The sequence below is a fragment of the Hyla sarda genome, chromosome 6 (genome assembly GCF_029499605.1).
Source record: "Hyla sarda isolate aHylSar1 chromosome 6, aHylSar1.hap1, whole genome shotgun sequence".
Taxonomy (NCBI): Eukaryota; Metazoa; Chordata; class Amphibia; order Anura; family Hylidae; genus Hyla; species Hyla sarda.
The window spans coordinates 100,697,768-100,722,845 of NC_079194.1; the positions used below are offsets into that span (position 1 = coordinate 100,697,768).

Genomic DNA, 25,078 nt, shown 5'->3' on the forward strand with positions numbered 1-25,078 from the left:
TATAATATTTTCATTCCTGAGACCCTGTCAAGTATAATATAACACAGCCGTTGCTATGAAAGCACAAGTCATTCTGGGCCCTATGGTTCCACATCAGAGCTCATCATGTACCCGGATAGACCCTGCTTTGTGACAAATGGAGTTTCTGATCTGTATTATAGAGCTGTAGATATTCTGTGTAATGCAGTATGATGCTTCTGTGATATTCTACCCTAGACGCACTGCCTTTAAAGCATTACTGTCATTTAAAGCGTACTTGTCAGATCCAACAGAAAAAACATATTTTTTTTATATATCACTCAGTACCTAATTCTGACCATGTACATCAAATTTTTATGTGTCTAGCACCTTTATATATTTTTTTATTACACTTTTAATTTAGCTCACTAGTCTGAATTCCTCTCAACTGTGCAGGTTTCCGCCCCCTGGGGGGACCGATAAAAACTGGGGGACCGATAAAAACTTTTCACATGTCTGTGTGACATGTTGTTGAGACTTTCTTAACCCCTTAAGGACTGAGGGGTTTTTGGTTTTTGCACTTTCGTTTTTTTCCTCCTCACCTTTTAAAAATCATAACCCTTTCAATTTTGTACCTAAAAATCCATATGATGGCTTATTTTTTGCACCACCAATTCTACTTTGCAATGACATCAGTAATTTTACCCAAAAATCTACAGCGAAACGAAAAAAAAAATCATTGCGCGACAAAATTGAAGAAAAATAACAACAACAAAAATTCCCCAGAGATTCCAGGGCAAATTATATATAACAACAACCTTTAGGGGTCGCCCCCCAAGGGGTTAACCCTAAACTAGAAACCCCCCTTAAAACTAAATTTTATTAGAGCATTTAAAATATATATATGAGCTCCGGTGTTGTGGTTAAAAGCACAGCTAGTAGTTGCTTGAATAGTATATAAGCATCCTATAACTTCTTTTATAATGGTATTGTGCTTTACTGGCACTAATCTATGGATGCCGCTATATTAACAAAAAAGCACTGGTAGCTGCTGGTTAAAATGTGAATAGCCCTCCGCTTCCTGACGTTTCGTTGGATAAACCAACTTTATCAAGGTACAGAGGCTAATGGCTTTTCGTTTGGTCCGCTCTCCCTTTTATATCCTCTGTTGGTGATGTCAAAAAGCACTGCATCATTGTGCGCCGATTGTTCAGCCTATCTGGACTCAAGTGATGTGACTGACCAATCCGGTCATGCCACGTCACTGTGTGTTGATATCATCCCTACCATCAGCACACTTCATTCCCCGTTACTATCCCTACGTATGTACGGTGCGCGGCGCATGTCTCCGCACTTAATAATGATCCATCACAGTTACGGGCAGTTGCGCATGTCCGCTCCACGGCAATCTGCCGTTCGTGCATGTCAGTGGACTTAGATTCAATCTTGGATTTAGTCAGTGACTGCGCCTGCGTCCGACTTAAGATGTCCCGATATCAGATTCCGCGCATGTCTGCGGACTTAATTGTTTTACAGCAATGATGGTAATTATGGAATGCGTTTAGTTGTTCTAACGATGCTATTAGTGACTTACGCACGTTTAATATGTGCGCATTGGATCCTAGTCTGCCAACATAGGTAGTGAGTTCCATAAATACAACGCATACTTGTAAGGTTCATTATTCTAATAGATATTATTCTGTATATGTAAATTTGGTTGTACCGGGGATCATGGTGATGAAAGGTATCTATCATTAATTCTGGATTCAGGTATATGAATATAGACAGTGGGTGTTGATGTTGTTGGAAATCAACTATTTGACAGTGGGTGTTGGTAAACTGAAAACTAGCTATATACATCAGGTGAATATTTTACTTTCATGTGGAGGCGTATTTGTACTTACTAATGATAGATATCATTCGTCCAATGACTCTAAACGTTAAAGTATAGATGACAATAATTGATATTTAGTGTGAACTGATACTGAGATCTAGTACTTTGAAAATTGAAGAAAAAACGCAATTTTTGTTACTTTTTGGGGCTTCTGTTTCTATGCAGTACATTTTTCAGTAAAAATGACACCTGATCTTTATTCTGTAGGTCCATACAATTAAAATGATATCCTACTTATATCAGTTTGATTTTGTCGTACTTTTGGAAAAAATCATAACTACATGCACGGAAATTTATACGTTTAAAATTGTCATCTTCTGACCCCTATAACTTTTTTATTTTTCTGCGTATGGGGCGGTATGAGGGCTCATTTTTTGCGACGTGTAATTTTTGTATTGATCTGACTTTTTGATCGCTTTTTATTCATTTTTTCATGATATAAAAAGCGACCAAAAAGACGTTATTTTGGAATTTGGAATTTTTTTTACGCGTACGCTATTGACCGTGCGGTTTAATTAATGATATATTTTTTATAGTTCGGACATTTACACACGCGGCAATACCACATATGTTTATTTTTATTTACACAGTTTTTTTATGGGAAAATGGGGGTGATTTGAACTTTTATTAGGGAAGGGGTTAAATGACCTTTGTTAACTTTTTTTTTCAGTTCTATAGATCCCATAGGGACCTGTAACACTGCACACACTGATCTCCTATGCTGATCCCTGCAGAGCCATAGCTCTGCACGGATCAGCGAGATAGGGGCTTGATTGCTCAAGCCTGTAGTTCAGGCTTCGAGCAATCAAACCCCGATCGGACGCCGTGGACACAGGTAAGGAGACCTCCGCCTGCGTCCCAGCTGATCAGAACATTGCGATTTTATCTTGATGTCCCGATCAGCCCGACTGAGCTGCCGGGAAGTGTTTACTTTCGTTTTCAGACGCGGCGGTCAACTTTGGTGCTGCCCGCTGTTAGCCCAGGGTAATCATAGCCGGGAAGCGTTTACTTTCATTTTCAGATGCGGCGGTCAACTTCGGTGCTGCACGCTGTTAGCCCAGGGTAATCATAGCCGGGACCGACCCGGTGTGATGCGGGGTCACGGCGTAAGTCCTTAAGGGGTTAAGCGATACTTTAAAGGGGTACTCCCGTGGGAAAACTTTTTATTTTTTTTTAAATCATCTGGTGCCAGAAAATTAAACAGATTTGTAAATTACTTCTATTAAAAAATCTTAATCCTTCCAACACATTTTATGGGCTGTATACTACAGAGGAAATGCTTTTCTTTTTGGATTTCTCTGATGTCATGACCACAGTGCTCTCTGCTGACCTCTGCTGTCCATTTTAGGAACTGTCCAGAGCAGCATATGTTTGCTATGGGGATTTTCTCCTGCTCTGGACAGTTCCAAAAATTGTAGAGTCAGTAGAGAGTCAGTAGAGAGCACTGTGGTCGTGACATCAGAGAAATCCAAAAAGGAAAGCATTTCTTCTGTAGTATATAGCCCCTAAAAATTACTAAGATTTTTTAATAGAAGTAATTTACAAATCTGTTTAACTTTCTGGCACCAGTTGATTTAAAAAAAAGTTTTCCACGGGAGTACCCCTTTAAGGAGAGAATATATTCATAAAAAGTCTGTGTGCCTTCTTATAACCTTAGTGGCATACTATGGGCTTATAGCAGGTTATTGGCACTGTACTACAGAACAGTGTTGCCCCTGCACAATTGAGCTGCGTGTTGTTGCCTACAGCCAAGGGTAGTGACGATCTGTGAAGTAAAGAGGCACAGCAACAAGGCGGATCATTGGAAATGCAAGGCAATACCACCATACAAAGTGGTAAAAATCCACAAGGCAAGCTCTGACAAAGAATGCCCTACTAGCATTTTAATAGAATTTAAAAAAAAAGGTGAACTCTTTTAACAGAACATAAAAAAAAAAAAAAGAGTGAAATCTTTTCTTACTCTTATAGGTATTGTAGGAAAGTTGGGTCAAGGAGAGCCACAACTCTTAGCTGTAATGGTGGTCATATTGGTTGGTATGCAACTTTCCTTTTAACAGATATAACTAAAGGATGGAAAGCACCATATTAAATGTATTGTCTAGGATCAGATTAAACATAATAAAACTTATTTAAAAACAGTGCCACACCTGTACTCAGATTGTGTGTAGTAATGCCGCTCAGTCTTATTCCAACTTCATGAGTTATGTCTGCCCATACTACACAGTGACCACTGGAAACCATTTATTTTACAAAGCTTGTATTGTTACCTCTAAGTGTATTGTACCACCAATTGTGACCTGCAAGTGTACTGTGTACAAGTGTAAAGTTCTTTCCATCTGCGAAATATACCCCACTCATCTCTATGCAGTCCATTTCAGAAGGGGGAGGAGAGGATTACCGTACCTTGTTATTAGCACCGCTGTATCATGATGTGAATGATGGTTGTCATCTGGGTTGTTCTGGGACTGTTGCCATATGCAAAAATTTTTTAATGTTGTTTGAGCATTATAAGAAATAGAAGGACCCTCCTGGCCAAAAAAAAGAACACATCCCGATCAACAATAGTCATTTTGCACATCCTCTAATAAAAAAAAATTAAAAAAAAAGAGGCAAAATATTTCCATACCTGCTCATCGAGGACTACAGCTAACTTTACTATGGCAATATTGATTAAATTCCCAATGCTTGGATCTTTATAAATCGAGGCTACCTGCAGGAAGTAGAACATTATTTGGTCCGGTCCATATTAAAGCATAAAAAACATTGACAGTAATTAATTGAAATGGACATTTAGGGGAAGGTATCTTTAATTCTCTGCACCAGCGTAACATGTGTGCAATTCATTGCACAAGCACCATCTTTGCATTAAAAAAAATGTGCACAAAACAGAGCTTGTACAATTTTTGTATGATTTTATGCAACATAATAAAATGACTAGGATGTGAATAATGGGAATGTCACCACCACCAAATGTTAAAAAAATGTATTAATAAATAAAGCAAAAATAAACTATGCTTGCCTTATTACTATTTCTAGCTTACCATGGTAACATTTTTCTTAGCTCCCATTAACATAGGTTTATTTGAAGATTTGGGTTGTCTATTATAAGTGAGCTGTTTGTTAGTGAATATTTATGGAGGAATAAAATGTTGATAGTTATATGCACAGTTTGTCAGGCTGTTAAATAGCGTTAAAAAAAATCTGTGACATTGTCATTTCATGGTGGATTAAGCACTTTTGCTACAGTACCCAGCAAACCATCTGGGGAGCATAAGCCTTCTATAGAGCTTCATGAGTCGGCCCATTTAAGAATGGCTAATGACATGAAGAGGCTGAAAAATATACAGCAATGAAAGGCTCCATAGGTGGGTTATAATGCTCAAGGACACCGAGGAAGAAAATTTCCATTGCTCTCCATTTTTTTTTTTTATAAACCAGTTTCAGAAAATGCTAAAGTCCAGCATAAATATTCAGTATACATAAAAGGGTCTTCTATAGTTTTATTTACATAAAGTTTAGTCACTGCAGAAGGCATACAGGGGATAAAACATCCCCTCCAACAACGGCTATTGACCTGCAGGATAATGTGGATGGCTTTGGGTGAGCTGTGGCTGATAATAGATCCATTTTGGCTGGTACTAAGGCTGTTAATAAGGGTGTTGTGGCTGGTAATGGAGGCACTGTGGCAAGTAATGAGGGTGCTGAGACTGTTAATGAAGGCTCTGTTGCTTGTAATGGGGGGGTGCTAAGGCTAGTAATGGAGGCTTTGTGACTGGTAATGAGGATGTTAAATGTGCACTGTCAGATCAATATGGTTGATTACAATTTCTTGAATATTTAATAAAGAAAACAGCTCCTGAAAATCCCACCACTAGGGGTCCCCATACCTACTGGGACACAAACCAGTCCTGCTCCCATGTGGTGGTGGGAGGTGATGGGTGCATTTGCTCATTCAGCCTTGTCCATGAATCATATCTTGTCCATCACAAGAGATGATTCATGGACAAGGCTGCGTAAGCAAATGCACCCATCACCTCCCACCACCACAAGGGAGGGACACGCCCCTTCCCCTGTGAATATTTCTAACACTGTGAGCTAATGAAAAGAGGTGTTTTGTTTAATAAAAAAATATACGTGATAGATGTACATGGTCAGTATTAGTTACTGAGTAATATATTTTTTTGTGGAATCTGACAGGTATGCTTTAAGGCCATTAATGGAGGCTCTATGGCTGGTATTTGGAATGCTGTAGCTGACAACGGGGGTGAAGTAGCTAATAATTGAGGATTTTTGGCTGATAATGCGGCTCTAATACTGGTAATGAGGGTACTGTGGCTGATAATGGGGGCACTGTAGCTGGTAATGGAGGCTTTGTGGGGGGAAATGGGGGATGTTAAGGCCAGTATTGAAGGCTCTTTGGCTGGTATTTAGAATGCTCTGACTGATAATGAAGGTGCTTGTGGCTGTTAATGGGGGTGCTTGGACTGGTAATGGAGAATTTAATACTGGTAATGAGGGTGCTGGTGGTGGCAATGCTCTGGTGAGAAATGGAAGCTCTTTGGTTCGTAAAAGGAGCTATGTGGCTAGTAAAGGGCCTTTGTGGCAAACAATAAGAGCCCTTATGTGGGAAATGTGGCTCTGTACCTGCCACTTTATATGGGGCTCTAAATTTTAACAACAACTTATCACCCTAGGACTGGGCATGTTCAATTCAATTAATACAAGCCCTCCTTACCCTGACTTCTAACATTGGGTAACAGCCAGGAGGCTGTTGTACAAATTAGTCATTTCCAACAATAAGTGTCCATCATTCCAAACAAAAAGTGGTGGGTACAGCCAACTTAGTTCTCATGTGTATGGCCAGATGGATGAAAACCAAAATGTCTGTCATAGCAGTTTCTACCCCTCTCAGCTTATCGAATGACAAAGTTGCTTGAGGGACTGTAAAGTATCATACTATCGGGTTAATTTGCCATTCTCTGGCCTGGGGGCTGTGTAATAGCTAAAATGGTAGCCATGTTACTCAACATCCAAGAAAAAGATCAGAGGTGCCTGAACAGAAATCATACTTGACAGAAGAAAGTAAAAGAAGCCAACAACAAGGAGATACTTACTATGGACATAAGCGTTAGAACATAATGCTGGAGATTAGCGCCGTGATATTCAACCATCTTGTTATCAGCAACCACCATCACTTCAACATACCGAGGGTAAGACAAAAAGCGCTTTGTTCTTTTGTGAGTGCGTGTTCCATCGATCTTATCAGTGTTGTTGTATGAGGGTTCCTGGTTTACTAGCAGCCCCCTTCTTAGATTGTCTACATTTGAGTACATGCTGTTCTGTTTCTGGGAATTTCTACTTTTCTTCTGTCTGATTGGATTAGATTTTTGGCCTGTGGTAAAAAAGTTAAAATGTGAGACGATGTATAAAAGGAAAATTAAGAAAACCATTCTACTACCTAGTAATGGCATCAAACACAACATGCTTAATATAACACAGCCCTTAGTAACTGTCATCTTTTTATACATTGTAGATTACCCAACCTGGCAGGAGGTTCCAAGCCTTAGAGGCATTAAAAATTTTTCCTGGCTTCATAACGTACATGAGATATAAGGTACGCTCACAAGCACAATAAAATATCTGCTGCCTCAGGCAGCAACTGAAATAGCGTCATAAACAAACACTGGTGTATTAATGTGATGGGTAAAATAAAAGACAAATATTAGCACTGTAAGCATTGTTACTTATAGGGCTGAAGTCAAATGGAATACGTTTTGCTGTGGCTACAAAATTGTTGGAAAGAAACATGAGAAACAGTTACATTATCACATGCAATTCCATCTGTTTCTGTAAGGTTGTAGTATGGATTGGCCCATCAGAGGACCAGAGCACTGAGAGACCCAGCCTTAACAGGACCGACACACACTTACTCTGTTTTATTTAAGTGAAAGATAACACTACCCAAAATTGATGAGGACACTTGTTGCACATTATCTCCATCTTATATCTCCCAAATTTACAACTTTTTCAAACAAGACTACAGTGAGGGTTCTGCAGAATATTCAGTTGTCTACAATGCAACTGCCTTTCCCTAATGAAAGGGGTGTAAAACCAAGTTTATTTCAATTTAGCTGACCTTACTGTTAGGGCACTCACACTCTGGCATGGGTACTCTGTACAGGCGGACTCTCTGGCTAAGACATTGTATATTAAAATACAGTACCTTCTTGTTGGGGCACACTGTACCTATGGGCACTTCAGGTACTGTATATTCTGTACTGCAATGTGTACTCTCTAGGTATTATATATGGGGGTCCTCACTGTGATTCTCTTGGTACTCTGTGGATCTGCACTGATTCATGCTTTCCTGATCTAAAGATGGTATTAAATTCACCCCAACTACAACTCCAGATACAAGCGACTGATGTTAAGGGAATCCTTAGTAGCTTATCAAAATGCAATTTACCAAGTTCTACATGGTTGTGAAGGCACTCACGATATTTCAGATAACATCATTGTGTGGGAGAAGAAGACATGCAGAAACACAATGGATGCCTTTGTGCAGTGTATAAAGGTGAAAAAATGACTTTCATGGGCCATGTACAGTCAGACAACAGTATTCAATCCAGAGCATAGTTTTGGGTTAGTAAATTACTGTACAGAATTTGCTTCAGATATGACAGTGAACCAGTGTCAGGGTTATTGTGTGGAGTGTCTTTGTCTGATAGTCTACAATTCACTAGTTTCCACTTTATGATTATTATTTATTTTTGCTGTATAGTAGTCTGCACTTTTGTGTCCAGTAAAGAACTTTGTAATGCTTTTTTTTGTAATGTTAGCCAGTAGGAAACAGACTGCTGTATGGCATACAGGATCCTTTTTTTTTAGCATCCATTTAACAGATCCATATTTATCCTTTTCAGGAGAATACATTTCAGAATCAGCTATTCACTTCAGTTGTCTCCAGTTGACTTTTCAACCGTATCCGGTTTTTGGACCAAACTGAAAACCATAGTCTGCTGTGGATTTCTGTTTGGGTCAAAAACCAAATATGTTCAAAAAAAGAGATGACCGAAGTCACTAGCTGACTCATCGGTCGTCTCATTGAAATTAATGGGGTACGGCATGGGTAGGATTTGAAATTCTCTTGCCAGATCCAGCTACCGGATTCACAAAACAAGATGTAGATGCACCCTTACTATACTTTAAATCCATCAATGCAGCAAACTATTTTATTAATTGCCATGGATTAATATTCATGGTGGTTACTCTCACTAAAGCAACTTCATCAACCATACCAGATGGGCTGGAGTATATATTTGCTGTTAAAATGGCATCCAGGTTATTTAATTGCCAATGGACATTGTACAATCTCATACTGAGGCCACCGTGAGGATGAAAGATCAACTGGGAAGAGGAGCTCTTACATTTTCTTTCGGCTAATTTACTTTAAAACTCATCATAGTACAACTAGGTAGTCACAAATTCAGGACATTACTAGACATTGTGGTTAAAATTAATAGGGAAGTTAATGAAGAAACAAAGAATCATATAGAACAGTACATAAACCACCTACGCCATTGTTAGAATACTGTCCTTGAACAATAAGATAAAATGCAGCTTAGAAAGATTTGTTTTCTTTGTGCATGAACCATATGTACTAAAAGAAAAACAATGTACACAAATGGCTCCAGAGGACTCTAATGAAAGTAAAAGAGTACAACAGGTATATTGTGTAAAGCCAGAAAGCCAAGTGATGAAAGACTGCAAACCTGAAGAAAGTAACAGGCATACACGTCTTACTAAATCGGATGTATGCCGAACTGTCCTAAAGTCAGAAATGATTTATGCCAATATTTGCACAGTTTTCTGGCTTTAGCATTAATTTATCCATGGGCTCACTACCAGTACATAATGACCACTTGTACATCTATACACTAATCCGGGAGAATTAAAGCCTTTTCTCCTACAGAAACTACATCAGGGATACTGTAGGGTTACATAGCTCTAATACAAATTATCGGTTGAACTTTTCCCAGCCATAATCACACACCTCTCCAGCCATGATCACACACCTCTCCCAGTATCCTTCTCCAAAATTACAAATGAGCTGGACCTATCTGTTATATGTAAAAGCATGTAAGCTAAGAATAGGAGGCAAAAATAAGTCTTAGAGGTGCTGCTCAAAACTAGCACAAACATGCAATCACTGGCAATGCACAGGACAGCAACATCTTTATTTGAGATACAACTGGACAACTCGTTTTGGCATTATCATATGCCTTCTTCAGGTCCACCAAAGCAACTGATGCAGCGCCCTGATGGGGTCTGTGAAGCCGTGATCTGTCAGCCAATGGCAGCGTCCTGATGCAGCATTCTGATGTCTGTGCAGCTGTGATCTATCAGCCAACGGCAGCGTCCTGATGCAGCATCCTGATAGGGGTCTGTGCAGCTGTGATCTATCAGCCAACGGCAGCGTCCTGATGCAGCATCCTGATGGGGGTCTGTGCAGCCGTGATGTCAGCCAAAAATTGCCGTGATGCTGCTTTAGTTCCTTTGGTGCACTTGAGGTAGGCAGTGCCGAAACACGTCGTCCAGTTGTATCTCAAATAAATTTGTCATCCTTTGCATTGCCTGTGATCATGTTTGTGCCAGTTTTCAGCAGTGCTTCTAAGACCTATTTTGCCTCTTATTCTTAATCCATATGCTGTTGACCTGCTTCTACAAGGAGTGGGACTAGGTCACAGTGCGGCAGTTTGTTCACAATATATCTTTCATGCCTAGAGTTGTTTATATTGCTAGCACAGCTCCACCAAGCGTGCGTCCCCCAATTTAGCTAATAAAGTAATGTTTCCCAGAAATTGTTCAAATAAAACAACCCCTTTAAGCATTAGCATATCACACTAGTCTAGGTACACTAAATGTAAATTATCCATTTAAAACAATCACATTATTGTGAACCTCTAGAAATGAAAGCATGCTATCAATGAACCTGCATTTACAACAGAATATTTGTGAATGCACACTTTATTCTCTGAACAAATATACATTATGATTTTTGTGCTTGGGGGGGGGGGGGGGGGGTACATACATTAAACAATAAGATTCCCACAGAAGCTGTATTCAGACAGGATTACACTGGCTTATAAATCACATATGTTATTCCGATAAGTCGACCTTTAAGACAGAAACCTAGTAAAAACTAATTTTAATGTCTCTGACTCTGAACATATTCTTGCGATTAGTTTCTGTCTCTTGTATTACTCGACTCTACCAGTTTTGAAGTTGAAGAGCCATTTATACAGGACATGTCTGTATTGCTTCAGTATATCAGGGGTTAAGGTTAACCCTATTGTTCGTGACGCCAGGCTGAGGGCTAGTATGTTGAGGTAATTCTCCGGCCTATCGCCGCCCTTCCAAGTAACGATAGGTGCATGCATGAAATGACTGAAGGTCCACAAGGTAGTTGAACTTCAATTTGGATAAACTTTACTTAAATACTTGCGATACATCCAATGAAGTGTAACGGTCTCATTAATATAGTCTCCATGCACTTCAGTGACTAACAGTTGTTGCGGACCTTGATTTTTGATATAAGTCTTAGAATTTAGGGTAATTTGCGAAGATCCGTCTGGATTTAGGGGTTAGATATGGTCCGGTGACCTTGCAGAGTGCTTAGGGATTGATTACACTCACAGTTTTGTAAAGATCAGCCGTCGCCGCAAGGCTCGGGCCTAACTCACTGATGACAGCAGCGCAGATCCTTCCCTGTCAACAGCCCACGAGGAAAGAGAGCGAGTAATGGCCACCGCTCCCTTATATGGGCAGGGGCAGGGCCGTTTTGGATTGGTCCAAGTCAGCTGTCACTCACTGTTACATAGCCTGATGGGTAAACACTTGACTCCCTCCAAAGGTCCTTGAACTACCAACCATAGAGTCTTTGGAACGCATCACGTGACCCGCAGGTCCTGCGACGCTAACTAGGTAAGTACACCTACTATATTAATATATACATTAAATTTAAATAATTTTATTTACAAAAGGGGTGACAAGGGGCTAGATAAGGACCCCACCTACACCTAGGGACTCTGACTTTGGGGACCTCGCCACAAGGCAGCGGATGCAATCCGGTGCCGGGACACCACATTACAAATAATGAATAAATTGACAGTTAGGCATATCAGTGGAATAGGTTCTAGTACACACAACATCCAACCAGACAGGGCACTCTACTGACTTGGGAAATGGTAACAGTCAGTTATCAACTTATTCTTATGTTTACAGGAGGTACAACAGAGGGACATCACAATAGAGAGCTCTAAGTATTGTAACTTTAGGATTCAATAATATTTTCTCAAACAGACATTTACCATGCAAAAAACATTTGCCCGTGGAAATTTTACCTTTCTTGAAGTTCTGCTGTTAATCTGGCATACATGATAAATAACCTGCACATAAATACACAGAATACAGAAGTAACAATGTCTGAAAATCTGCCGCCTTATTCCTGAAACATTTGGATTGTTTTATGTTATGTGTGGAGGGTCTTGTTTGTCTTGCGTAAGCCGGAGTGACCTTTTATATACTCCTTGCTATTTTTAGGCCGGCTTTTCATTTTGAACTAATTAGTACGTGCCGCAATTTCCTCCATTCTAATTTCCGGGTTCTTTTTACTCTGCTTCAGTCACAACGCTCTCAAATTTGTAAAGAATTTAAGCTTCTAAAAACAGCAAATTAGGAAAGATATACTTATAGTATAAGGTTAGAAGGAACCCTGGAGCCAACAGGCAGAAAAATAAATGTGTATTACATTAGGGAAATGATGACCGGCGGGCAATGTAATTTGCAGTGACATCAGCCAAAGCAAAGTGTCTTGCATGTGACACGGACAGATATGGAACCAAATACACTGCTCAAAAAAATAAAGGGAACACTTAGGTGAAAAATATAATCACGCATGTGAATTATGCAAATTTCATGACGAATTTTTGCATGCAAAAAAGGGAACGAACATAGCGAATATACGAATTTCGCGAACATAGGATGAATCTTCGTCCATATATTTGTGAAATATCGCAAATTCGAATATGGCCCCTGCCGCTCATCACTAGTTCTAGAAACTGGACCAGTTAGGACAACCTTCATGCCCCAAATGTATCAATAAGACCTAAGATTCCATGACCCTGATAGCAATAAACAATTTGTCCTTCTATGGACCACTATTAGCAGGTATTAACCACTTCATACTATGAACACTCCACAAGACCTGCCATCATGGGGACGACCCCATCGTCTAGCCATCTCAATTTGTAGCACTAAAAAAACAAAACGGTAGTATTAATAAAATCCCTTAATCTTTGTTTTTGTGCTGTCAACCAATATCTTGGTGAATAGATCAAAGATGTGTGATGTAAGATTTCGGTCTAGGCAGTGTCTTCACACCACTCAACAGAGGCCCATTGGATGTCCCAATCCCCACGATGTGGCAGGGTATTGACACTGTCCTAGGAAGAACATTTTAGATGTGAGTACAGACAAGTTTTATTAACTATCAGTAAAACAAGTGACCACATAAAGTAACACACATAATCTAAACATGTGACTGTGCCAAACAGCAAAGTTAAAAAGTTAATTATTGCACAGCAATATCAAATGTAGTCCCTTGTCCCATAAAACTTAACCCTATATGTGATAACACACCCATGCAAAATCAATGTGCAGGACGTGCTGCAGGGTGTTAAATAATTAATTTGAGAATATCTCTTTACTCATCCATAAAATGAGTTAAATACAGAGAAAACGTGGAAGAAAATTTATATATATCACCATACCTTTTCGTATGGAATATTTAAAAAAAACTGTTCGCTAGCAAAACAGACATTTTCATAAAGAAAAAAAAAGTTGAATAAATTATTGTGGTGTCCCGGTACAGGACCTGGTCCTGTCCCTTTGTCTAAAGTCCCCTCAGCCAGAGTCCCTCCATTTCACTAGGGCTCTCCTGTAGGACTAACCTCTAGTCGCCTCATATAAATGGTACTTAATGAATATATATATATATATATATATATATATATATAGGAATACCTCTGTATAGGACCTTTGTAAATTACTTCTATTAAAAAATCTTAATCCTTCCAATAGTTATTAGCTTCTGAAGTTGAGTTGTTGTTTTCTGTCTAACTGCTCTCTGATGACTCACGTCCCGGGAGCTGTGCAGTTCCTATGGGGATATTCTCCCATCATGCACAGCTCCCGGGACGTGACACAATCATTGAGCAGTTAGACAGAAAACTTCAGAAGCTAATAACTATTGGAAGGATTAAGATTTTTTAATAGAAGTAATTTAAAAAATCTGTTTAACTTTCCGGAGCCAGTTGATATATATATATATATATAAAAAAAAGTTTTGCCTGGAATACCCCTTTAAATTGTACTATGGTATAAGGACCTTTGGGTCATGTGATACCCAGAGTTCACTGGGTCAGGATTTACAGGTCTGCTGACCAATGAGCTTTGTCCCACCCACTTAATATATAAGGGGCTGCTGCCACTAAATTCGCTCTCTTAGTTCCTGCTCTTGTTCCTGCAAGAACAAGCACATCTCAGCACAAATCTCAAATCAAGCTAGGCCTCAAGCCTAAAGTCCAGCAGCCACAAAACTGTGAGTTACTCAAAGCTCAATCCTACAAATTCTGTGTGACTACTAGAAACTCAAATCTCCTAAAAATAGTATCACAGTGGCTAGCACCAAAGCTCATTGATCCCAGAGTCCCAGCAAACCTGTGAGGAACCTGTACCGCGGTTCTCTCTCGCAAAGACTGTTATGTTCCATGCCTTTGCATAAAATATGCAGTAAAGTTACTTCAAGTTTACTTCATAAAATCTGCTGTGGACATTCCGTTATTTCTCCCTGCCATTTGTGGGATGGTTGGCGGTAGGATTATTACATTGAGGAAACCCTAGCGTCACGACAATTGAGGGTTAATATCAATATACCCTACACTATCACCGCAACACCCCAGACACCATTACTCTCTCCCGGCACCACATTATACTTCCATAATGTTATCAGTCAAGGTCTGAAATGCATTGGGTACATGGATAATATGACACAGGCTGCAGCTACCTGGGCCTCATCAGGGTTGGACTGGCCCACCAAAGAGCCATAGGATCCCCTTGGGGACCAAGGTCCAAACACAATACTGTTCGCCAAAGGTACAGCAGAACATAATAAAATTACAGCTGAGTTTTGGGCCAAGCAATTGCTATTAGACCGTGCCTGCCCTTAGGGTGGGCAGCCTGTGCGGTCACATAGGGCACGTCATCTGTACCGGTTGAAACCTGTTCTGCAAAAGGCCTATTTCCTAAGGCTTATGACTTCCACAGATCCAAACTGTTTATCAGTATCAGTTTGACAGTGCATAGCACTGCATAACTCTTATCTGGTCACTGGTTGTTGGTATTATTTGAACACTCTATGGTTATATTTACTTGTATGGAACTGCTATACAGTATATGGTTGTGGCACATCCGCACTGGATGTTTGGGCACTATAGTTTGGAAGCCTAATGATTAGACATTGTATGATTATTCATACACCGTATGGGGCTAACAGTAGGTATAGCACAGGCATCATCTACACAAGGCTGGCTCTGCCATTTATTGGATGATTTACTTCGGCTGGCTGCTATAGACAGAAAGGACAATGAGGGGACATTTGTCAAAACTTGTGCAGAGGAAAAGTTGACCAGTTGTCCATAGCAACCAATCAGATTGCTTCTTTAATTTTGCAGAGACCTTTTTAAAAATGAAAGAAGCAATCTGATTGGTTGCTATGGGCAACTATCCTCAATGCTGCAGATTCTGCTATGGAAACACTGCGGATCAGCACCAAAATACACGTGCAGCATTTTATAAACCCTTTATGATTTTCTTCAAATTTAACGCACAAAGGCCCAGATTTATCAAAGTTTGTACAGCTTATTTTCCCGTATATTTGGTGCAACTTTGGCATAACTCCGCTTATTTACGATGCCAACCTGGGCTCCTTTAACATACCTCGGTGCCTTGAAGTTTTTGGAGTCCCTAATGTAATTTTTACATTCCCCGCTGGCTCCCGTGATTGGAACCCAGCGGGAAATTTGATCTTACAGTAGGGACTAAAACTCAGCAGCTCTGTTATATGTTAAAAGGAGCCGGTGGTGGCATCACTCTGCAGCCACCCGGGACTCCTGCTGGAAGATGCAGTCGCCCGGGACTCCTGCTTGGAGATGTGCAGGAGCCATCCTTGCCATCCCTCAGCACTGCGGTACACGCTGAAGGATTGCAGGGATGGCTCCTGCACATCTCCCGGCGTGGCTGCAGGAGTCCCGGGCGGCTGCAGAGTTATGTCAGCCCGTGCTCCCTTTGCTACTGCGCCGCAGAGTTTACTGTGATTTCAAATTTCTCGCCGCGTCCCGTGTCACAGGACCCGTCGGGAAATATGAAATTACAGCGATTTTCTGATCACCGCCGGCCAGGGAGCAGAGCACATTACCGCCCGCTTTCCTGGCTTGCACGACTACAACTCCCAGCGTGTCCTTACAGTAAGGACATGATGGGAGTTGTAGTTGTGCGGCGGGGGCGGGTGACAAGCTTGTCACCTGCCCTCTACTGCACAACTACAGCTCCCAGCGTACCCTTGCTTTAAGGGAATGCTGGGAGTTGTAGTCATGCAGCGGGGGGAGGGGGGGAGGGGACAAGCTTGTCACTTGCCCACACATCTCTCGCACCACATGACTACAACTCTCAGAATGTCCTTAATGTTAGGGCATGCTGGGAGTTGTAGTCGTGCAGTACAGGAGATGGGCGGGTGACAATAAATGTATTAACCTGTTTTTCTTTTTTTTCTTCTCATTTCAGATCCGTGTATCCTGTGGACTACTTCGGATTCGGTAGACTGCATTGATGATCAGCGTTTTTTTTCTTTCTGTTTAATGTTAATAAAATGGTCAATGCGGGATTGTGGGGGAGTGTTTTTTGTAATACATTTTTTTTAAACGTGTTGTGTTTACTTAGTAGTGGAAGCTGTCTTATAGACGGAGTCCATTACTAAGCCAGGGCTTAGCGTTAGCCCCAATTACAGCTAGCGCTAACCCCCAATTATCACCCCGGTACCCACGGCCACAGGGTTGCTGGGAAAAGCCGGTACCAACAGGTCTAGGTCTGGGCCTAGGCGGTAACAGGCTGGTGTTATTTAGGCTGGGGAGGGTAACAGGCTGTTGTTGCTTGGTTGGTATTTGGCTGAAAATAAAAATAGGGGGGACCCTATAGGTTCCCCCTATTTTTATTCTCAGCCAAATACCAACCAATCAGCAACAGCCTGACGTTACCAGGGTGGGCGACAACCATTGTCACTGGCCCTCCCCAGCCTAAATAACGTTAGCCTGTTACCACCTAGGCCATGGAGCGCCCTTTTTAATGCTTCGGGCCTGTTGCTACTTGCTCTTCCCAGCACCCCTGTGGCGGATGGTACCGGGGTAATAAATGGGGGTTAGCGCTAGCTGTTTTTGTGGCTAACACTAAGCCCGACTTAGTAATGGACTTCGTCGATAAGACTGCTTTCACTACTAACCTGTAAAGTAAATTAAAAAAAAACACGTTTAAAAAAAATGTATTCCAAAAAAAAAACTCTACCCCAAAAGCCCTCGTTAACCATCTTATTAACATTAAACAAAACAAAAAACACTGGTCACCGTAGTCCTCCAAATCTAAAGTAATCCACAGGATACACGAACCTGAAATGAGAAGTAAAAAAACAAAAAACTAAAAACTAGTTAGTACATTTAAGGGGAAAAAAAGTGGTAAAAAAATGTAATAAACACATATATGTCGCATTTTTTTTTCAAAGCTGCAAATTGGTGTTCTGAAGACATTTATTGGTTTTTGCTTATGTGTTCTAAAAAAATGGTATTCAAAAGTGATTTATTGGTTTTTGCTTATGTAAGCCAAATTTATCAACCCCCTGTGATAGTACGATAAATGTGCCATACATAAGCAAAACTAAAGCAAAAAAAAAGCCTACTGAACTTGCTTACCAAAGCAACGATGATAAATCTCCCCCATAGTCCGTACTGAAATCTGCGGCAGAACATTTGCACTAAAATCTGGACAATTTGTTATTCAATCTAGAAATGCTCCGGAGACTATTTGTCTATAAATCTGCTACATGTTTAATTGTGCATTGACAACCTTTTTTCTTTCCTGGTTTCCAGAAAATTGAAGTTGTCATCTACGCATGTCTTCATTTTTACTGTTCATATACATAAGATAGCTGTCAGTTGAAGAGTGCTTGTTTGGCTAGCAGATATCATTCCCCATTATCATGCTTGTTTGGCTGTGAATATTATCTCTATGGAAGGAGCAAAGCAGTGCCAGATACTAGTAACACGACTTATCTTATGGAAACAATGAATTGTTGATAGTCAAACCATCTCTATAGACACTACATTGACAATGGATCAAAATCTACAAGGTCCACTACAAAAAAAATAATGTCAAAAAGTGTCAGTAATAGACAGCACCAAATATAGTTGAATGTATTGTCAATGCACATTACAATGTGTAGTCATGTCATATGTCACAATGTCAGCCCCCCCCCCCACAACATCTTGGAGAAAATTCTGCATGTTCCACCCACAATGCCAATAATAGACCATGAAAGACAGAAAAAGGCAGGAAAATAAACCTCACAGTAAGAGTCATTTATTATAAGAATGAAGTGAGAAGAGAAATCACATGTGAAACTCTCTAAGGAGTGAAGATGTCTTCTGCTGTGGGCTGATTCTGTCTTTTAATACACAATTAACAAGACAATCTGTCATAACTGGCTTTGATATAATGTACAACATATGGAAATGTGTGTGTGTGTGTGTATATATATATATATATATATATATATATACAGATTTTTTTAATACATTTTTTTTTGTAATGATCTATCAGGTTCTTAAAGGGAATTTCAAATGAAACACTTTTATAGCATATGGAAAAGGTATACTATAAAGGTTTGTTAGGTTGTCGTCTGTCCTCTGGGACCTGCCACACTTTCAATAGCCAATCTTGACAGAACAGTGGCATTTGGCTAACAATTATCTTATATGGAACATTTTATGTAGAACACACACACACACATATATATATATATATATATATATATATATATATATATATATATTGTACATTTGAATACGTATTCATATAAATAGATTCTGATGTTAGAATATGACACTGAAGTTTACTGCAGAATCCTCAGCCTGAAGTATTCTAGCCAAAGATTCCGAGGGAAGCCGGCACTCACTGGACTACACGGACATTGCCGATCCCCATAGTGGTTTTCTGCTGAAAGAATGACCAAGTCCATTCTTTCTGTGGATACATTTTAGAGGTGGAAAGCTCTGCATATATATATATTTTTTTTAATCAACTGGTGCCAGAAAGTTAAACAGATTTGTAAATTACTTCTATTTAAAAATCTTAACCCATCCAGTACTTATCAGCTGCTGTATGCTCAGGAACTGTCAAGAGCAGGATAGGTTTGCTATGGGGATTTGCTCCTGCTCTTGACAGTTCCTGAGACAGACAGAGGTGTCAGCAGAGAGCACTGTGGTCAGACAGAAAATAATTTTAAGAAGAAAATAACTTACTGTGGAGCATACAGCAGCTGATAAGTACTGGAAGGGTTAAGATTTTAAATAGAAGTAATTTGCAAATCTGTTTAACATTCTGGCACCAGAATAGTATTTCAGAATAGTATTTCACCTGAGTACCCCTTTAAGGGGGAAACAATCAACCTCCACTTAACATGCTTCTTTAAGAAAAGGTTCTTCAGCGGCTGTAGTGATGACAGTACTGGGTGCCAAATGCTGCAGACCTTTTTTTGTAAAAAGGATGAGGGAGTTTTATATTATTTAGTTGGATACAAGAGTCTCCCCTTAGTCTTCACAAAGAATGAAATACAAGGTAATATTATAAGTCACCAAGACATTTTATAACCTATATAAATGTACACAGCCTGTGGCTTTCTGCTTTCATATACTCACAGAACTGCTTGGTGACTTTTAATATATTGTGGCACATGGTGTACAGAGGTAATACTTTTATACTTGTCTATATTTATCCCTGATATCAAGAAATATATATATATATATATATATATATATATATATATATATATATATATACCCTGTATCTCTGTAGAGCATTTATCTCCTTGACATTATCATATAGACAAAGAAAGGACTGGGATAAGATAAAAAATAAAAGACACAATAAAAAATAGCAGCATATAAATAAATAGCTGAGGCCTGCTGCCTAAAAGCTTCTCAATCTGGAGTTTCCCTGTTTACTTCCATGCATTGTTTTATGGCCTTATGATAGACAACACAGTCAACTAGACAGAAATAGACGAATAGTGGAATTACTGTGCTAATTTTAACTAAGATTATAGGTTATGGGTGCGGCAGCTGGATTCTATGAAAACATTACTAAAAGGTAATGACACAATGTAATAACATTAATACACAAGATATTTTTCATTTATTTAACAAATTTCTATTTTATTTACTATCACTATGTTGAAAATGGAAACAAGTTGCTGTTGACAGATGTTGACTTTTCTATGTATTGGTATATTTGCAATCATGGACTGTTGCAATGGGTTATGGGTATCATTGGTATATTAAAACCTCAATATTCCCTTTAGTTTGGGTTATAAATATGACTTAATGTTTCTGATCAGTAACAGAATGTAGGTAGAGAATCGGAACACAGAGTATATTGAAAAGTTTTATTAACAAAGTTTTATTAATGAAGATTTAGTGTTCTTGTGTCCCTATGACATCACCTTCTGTTGCCTACTCTAGTGATTCTGCCTTATTATATAGCACTGACTTCTAACATGCCACTAACTAGGCATTTGACGCGGATATGTGGTGTCTCAGAGCAGGAACATCTTGGCTACTTAAACTCTCTTCGGGGGTTGTTGTCCCCTAAGTTGCCTGGTTCTCATCAAGAACTAAGTCTTATTGTGTTCTGGTATAAAAATGTATTTTATTCAGTTTTTCAGTGTTTTCTGTCTACTGTAACTTTAACTGCTATACAAGGGTTAATTGTTTTTCTGCTGTAAAATCTGGTAAGTAACCGCATGTCTCCCTGCAGTCAATCAGGGTAAGTCAGTCAGCCTGGGACAGGGAGAAGGCCTAAACTGTTAGTCTGGCTTTTGCCAGGGAACGGGCCCTGACACGGACTGTAGCCCGAGGTCTCCCAGAAGCACCCGTCCGCCCTCTGTAACCATCATCCCATTTTAAAGAATAAAGCCGCACCTGCATTGAACATTACAGTATGTGCTCCGTTCTTTCTCTTTCCTTGTTTAAGTGATATATTGTGGGTGAACTGTTTAAACGTTGAGCACTGCCGTACACATTTACATGGGACTGTCCAGATATAATGTAGGTTGTAATTAACCTTCGCTGATTGCAGTCAGCTCTGTGTAGCTAGCAGTGCCGGAGTCTACTTCTTTGGATATGTGCTATATTTAAAAAAAATGTAATTATAAAAAATAGTTTTCCACAGGAGTACCCCTTTAAGTAAAGTTTAAAGTGGTAATCCAAAATACTGCCTTTTGAGGATTCTTTCCCGCGGCTTTGATATCCATGAAAGCTTCATTTGAAGTCGTGGTAAGTGCAGGATAGATTTACATTTCTACCACACTTCTGGCGTCACGCACTGGCAAACAGCCAGCCGAGTATCCCTACCAAACCAATACATCTTTTACTTAATCCTTCCCCTATGACAGATAGTGATTTGGATTAACAAAATGTTGTCACTGGAGTGAAACTGGACTTTTAATGTACTAGCTCAAGGTAGAACACATTTAATGCTGTGCTCTTGGTCTTGTTTTAAAGCCAAGAATCTTGGCTATAGCATGAGCTGCAATTTGGCCCGAGGTAGAGCAGGGTGTGGCGAAAGCCACATATACTTGCAGCTCTCCCTGAAGCCTATGTGAAAAGCAAAGGACGTGCTGTAAATGTACAGTGAGAGGTGGAGGAACTGTGACCTTATTGTCCCTTAATGGCTTCAAATGACCCCACGGGAAGAGGTAACAGGTACACAGGAACGTTTGTTCATGTTATCATTTTCCTTATCTATCAGAAAGCATACTTCCTCCGGTTGTCACCTTTTCATTCCAGAAAAGCACCTCTGCACCTAACTAGGCTGGTATTCGACTTTACAACCATAGTCAATGCTAACCACTTAAGTGATTGTACAAAAAAAAGTAAACGTTCCCTTTTCACAATGGTTTATTATGGGAAAAAAGAAAGAAAAAGAATTAAAAAAAAAGAAAAAAGTTTAAAAAAAAAACTAGACATAATGCCTACTGCATTTGTAATGACCTTTACTATAAAACTATAATATTATTTATCTGACACATGTCTAAAAAAGTAATAAAGAAATGAAAAGCTAAGTTAAAACAGCATCTTGCTTCTTAAAAATAGAAATAAAAAGTAATAAAAAATTACAAGTCTTTCCACAAAAAAAAAAACAAATTGCTTTGTCAATAGAAAAATAAAAATGCTATGAGTCTTGGAATGGGGTGATACAGAAACAAATTATTATTTTTCAAGTGTTTTTACTGTACAAAAGTAGTAAAACATAATAAAAGCTATAGAAATGTGGTATTATCATAATCATAAAGAACCCATAGAATAAAATACAGTAAGCATACTTGATACAGAATGTATCTGTATATTCAATATATTCAATATATACTGTATATTCAATAAATTATACAACCCATAAAAAAAACAACCTGCCCTGCAATATATTAGGTCTCATATGACAAAAATAATGGTAAAATTAGATACGCAAAGTACCGTAATTAAAGGGGTATATCAGTATAATCTTGCTGGGGCTGAGGTAAAGAAAATGGGACACTGTTGCTAAAGAATCCCGTGAATAGGTGATAAATGCTTTTGGTGGGCCAATCCCTCTGAACCTTAGTTATGAGACAACTATATTTACTTAAAACATACATTGAAATTGTAAAATAGAAGAGAGCATATATAGGAGGAGTTTATAATGTGACTAGTAGTGGGTTAAAGAGATTACTTGAAAAGCTGTCACATATCCCCGGCAGCTCTTATTCACCAGTCCCCATTCCTGCACTTTGCCCCACTACTGGCCACCACTGTAGACCACATCATAGGGCAGAGAGACATCCCTCATTGTCTACAGCAGCATCAAGTAGCTGAAGTAAGCTCAAAAACAGGTCCTAGACGGCGACCAAGTGCCCATTTTATTGTAGTGGCCCTCCAGTTATATATAGAAAATATGGCGTTTAGGAATGTATATAAAAGTGAAGGGAACTCAATAAATATTTAAAGTAGAAACTCACCTTGTGCATGGGCAAACCATTATACCCTACATCATGAGATATTTGTTACGTTATACGCTCCGGCCACACATGCTGGCCGTGAGCGTATGGTCCCCTTACCTTCTGCTGCCGACTGCGCTGGGACTCGCATCATGGGATGCGCCCGCATGCAAGCCCCAGTCCGTCACTCTCCAGGTGTTTCTCCTGCCTCTCTGCTCTGGCGCACGTGTCCCCGTCCCCTAGGGCGCGTGCACGCTGGAGCTTGAAGATTTAAAGGGCCAGTATGCTCATTAGTGTAATCCACCTGTGGCTCATTTATAAATTCCTCCACCCTCCTCAGTTCCCTGCCGGATCTTTGTTGCCTTGTGCCTTTGAGAAAGCGTTCCTCTGTATTGCCTTCCCGTGTATCAGATCTCTTGCTCTTGTGACTTAACCTTGCTCCTCTGCCGCCTGCCTACTGAACTCCTGCTTCGCTTTGACTATGCTACTGTGCCGCCTGCCCTGACCTTCTGCTATGCAGACTACAAGTTGCCTTATCCCTCCTGTGCCTCGCATCTCCTCAGCCGCCTGGTGGTTGCTGATGGAAGGAGGTTTTCACTCAAAATCTCACAATGCATGGGCCCATTTAATTTTTCCTTTACATGGATCAGTCGTTCTGGTCCCTTTGCTAAAATACAGCCCCAAAGCATGATGTTTCCACCCCCATGCTTCACAGTAGGTACGGTGTTCTTTGGATGCAACTCAGCATTCTTTCTCCTCCAAACACGACGAGTTGAGTTTTTACCAAAAACTTCTACTTCGGTTTTATCTGACCATATGACATTCTCCAAATCCTTTTCTAGATCATCAAAATGCTCTCTAGCAAACTTCAGACAGGCCCGGACATGTACTGGCTTAAGCAAGGGGACATGTCTGGCATTGCATGATTTGAGTCCCTGGTGGCATAGTGTGTGTTACGCTGAGCGCTCCGGGCACCCTGCTTACCTCGGTGTGCTCACAGCGTGTGTCCCCAGGCAGTGGTCCGGTCACCCGGTCTTGGCATGGGTGTCCCCGCTCTATAGGGCGCGCGCGTGCTGGGACTCTTAAATTTAAAGGGCCAGTGCACCAGTGATTGGTGCATGGTCCAAAGTGGTTAATCTAGGGTTAAAGGTTCTGCTTTGACTTAATTAGGCCTGCACCTGTGCACTGCCTATAAGTACCATCTCCTCCCACAGCTTCCTGCCGGATCTTTGTTGCCTTAGTGTCCTAGAGAAAGCGTTTGTGTGTATTCCTTGCCTGTTGCTGAACCTGTTGCTATTGACTACCGCCTGAGAACCGTTGCTGCCTTTTGCTACGTCTGACCTCACCTCTCTGCCTGATCCTCTTGTACCTTGCCTCATCTCAGCAGCCAGAGAGGTTGAGTCGCTACTGGGTGGAACGACCTGGGGGTTACCTGCTGCAGCAAGACCATCCCGCTTTGCGGCGGGCTCTGGTAAAAAACAGTAATTCCTTAGACTCCGTTCCCCTGGTACGGCCCACGTCATCTCCTCTCTGGCACAGCGGATCCACCTCCAGCTACTGCTAGCTCCTGCCAGTCTGGATCCTGACAGTGTGTTACTGATGGTAGCCTTTGTTATTTTGGTTTCAGCTCTCTGCAGGTCATTCACTAGGTCTCCCGTGTGGTTCCATTCTTGTGATCATTTTGACACCACGGGGTGAGATCTTGCGTGGAGCCCCAGATCGAGGGAGATTATCAGTGGTCTTGTATGTCTCCCAGTCTACTATTTTCTAATAATTGCTCCCACAGCTGATTTCTTCACACCAAGCTGCTTGCC

At 40.3% G+C, this 25,078-nt stretch overlaps 1 protein-coding gene across 6 annotated transcripts in view; it reads right to left on the minus strand.

Annotated features, from left to right (window-relative positions):
- The window catches only part of ADAMTS9 (ADAM metallopeptidase with thrombospondin type 1 motif 9), a 267,952-nt gene that overhangs the window by 185,304 nt on the left and 57,570 nt on the right, over window positions 1-25,078 (minus strand). For all 6 annotated transcript variants that reach the window (XR_008844950.1, XM_056524547.1, XM_056524546.1 and 3 more), the window contains 3 exons: window positions 6,967-7,244; window positions 4,479-4,562; window positions 4,256-4,380 (listed from right to left, as the gene is read on the minus strand). Coding sequence is in view for 5 of the 6 variants with exons in the window: in XM_056524547.1 (XP_056380522.1) it covers window positions 4,256-4,380; window positions 4,479-4,562; window positions 6,967-7,244 (487 nt within the window). In the remaining variant the exon portion in view is untranslated. The remainder of the gene's footprint in view (window positions 1-4,255; window positions 4,381-4,478; window positions 4,563-6,966; window positions 7,245-25,078) is intronic.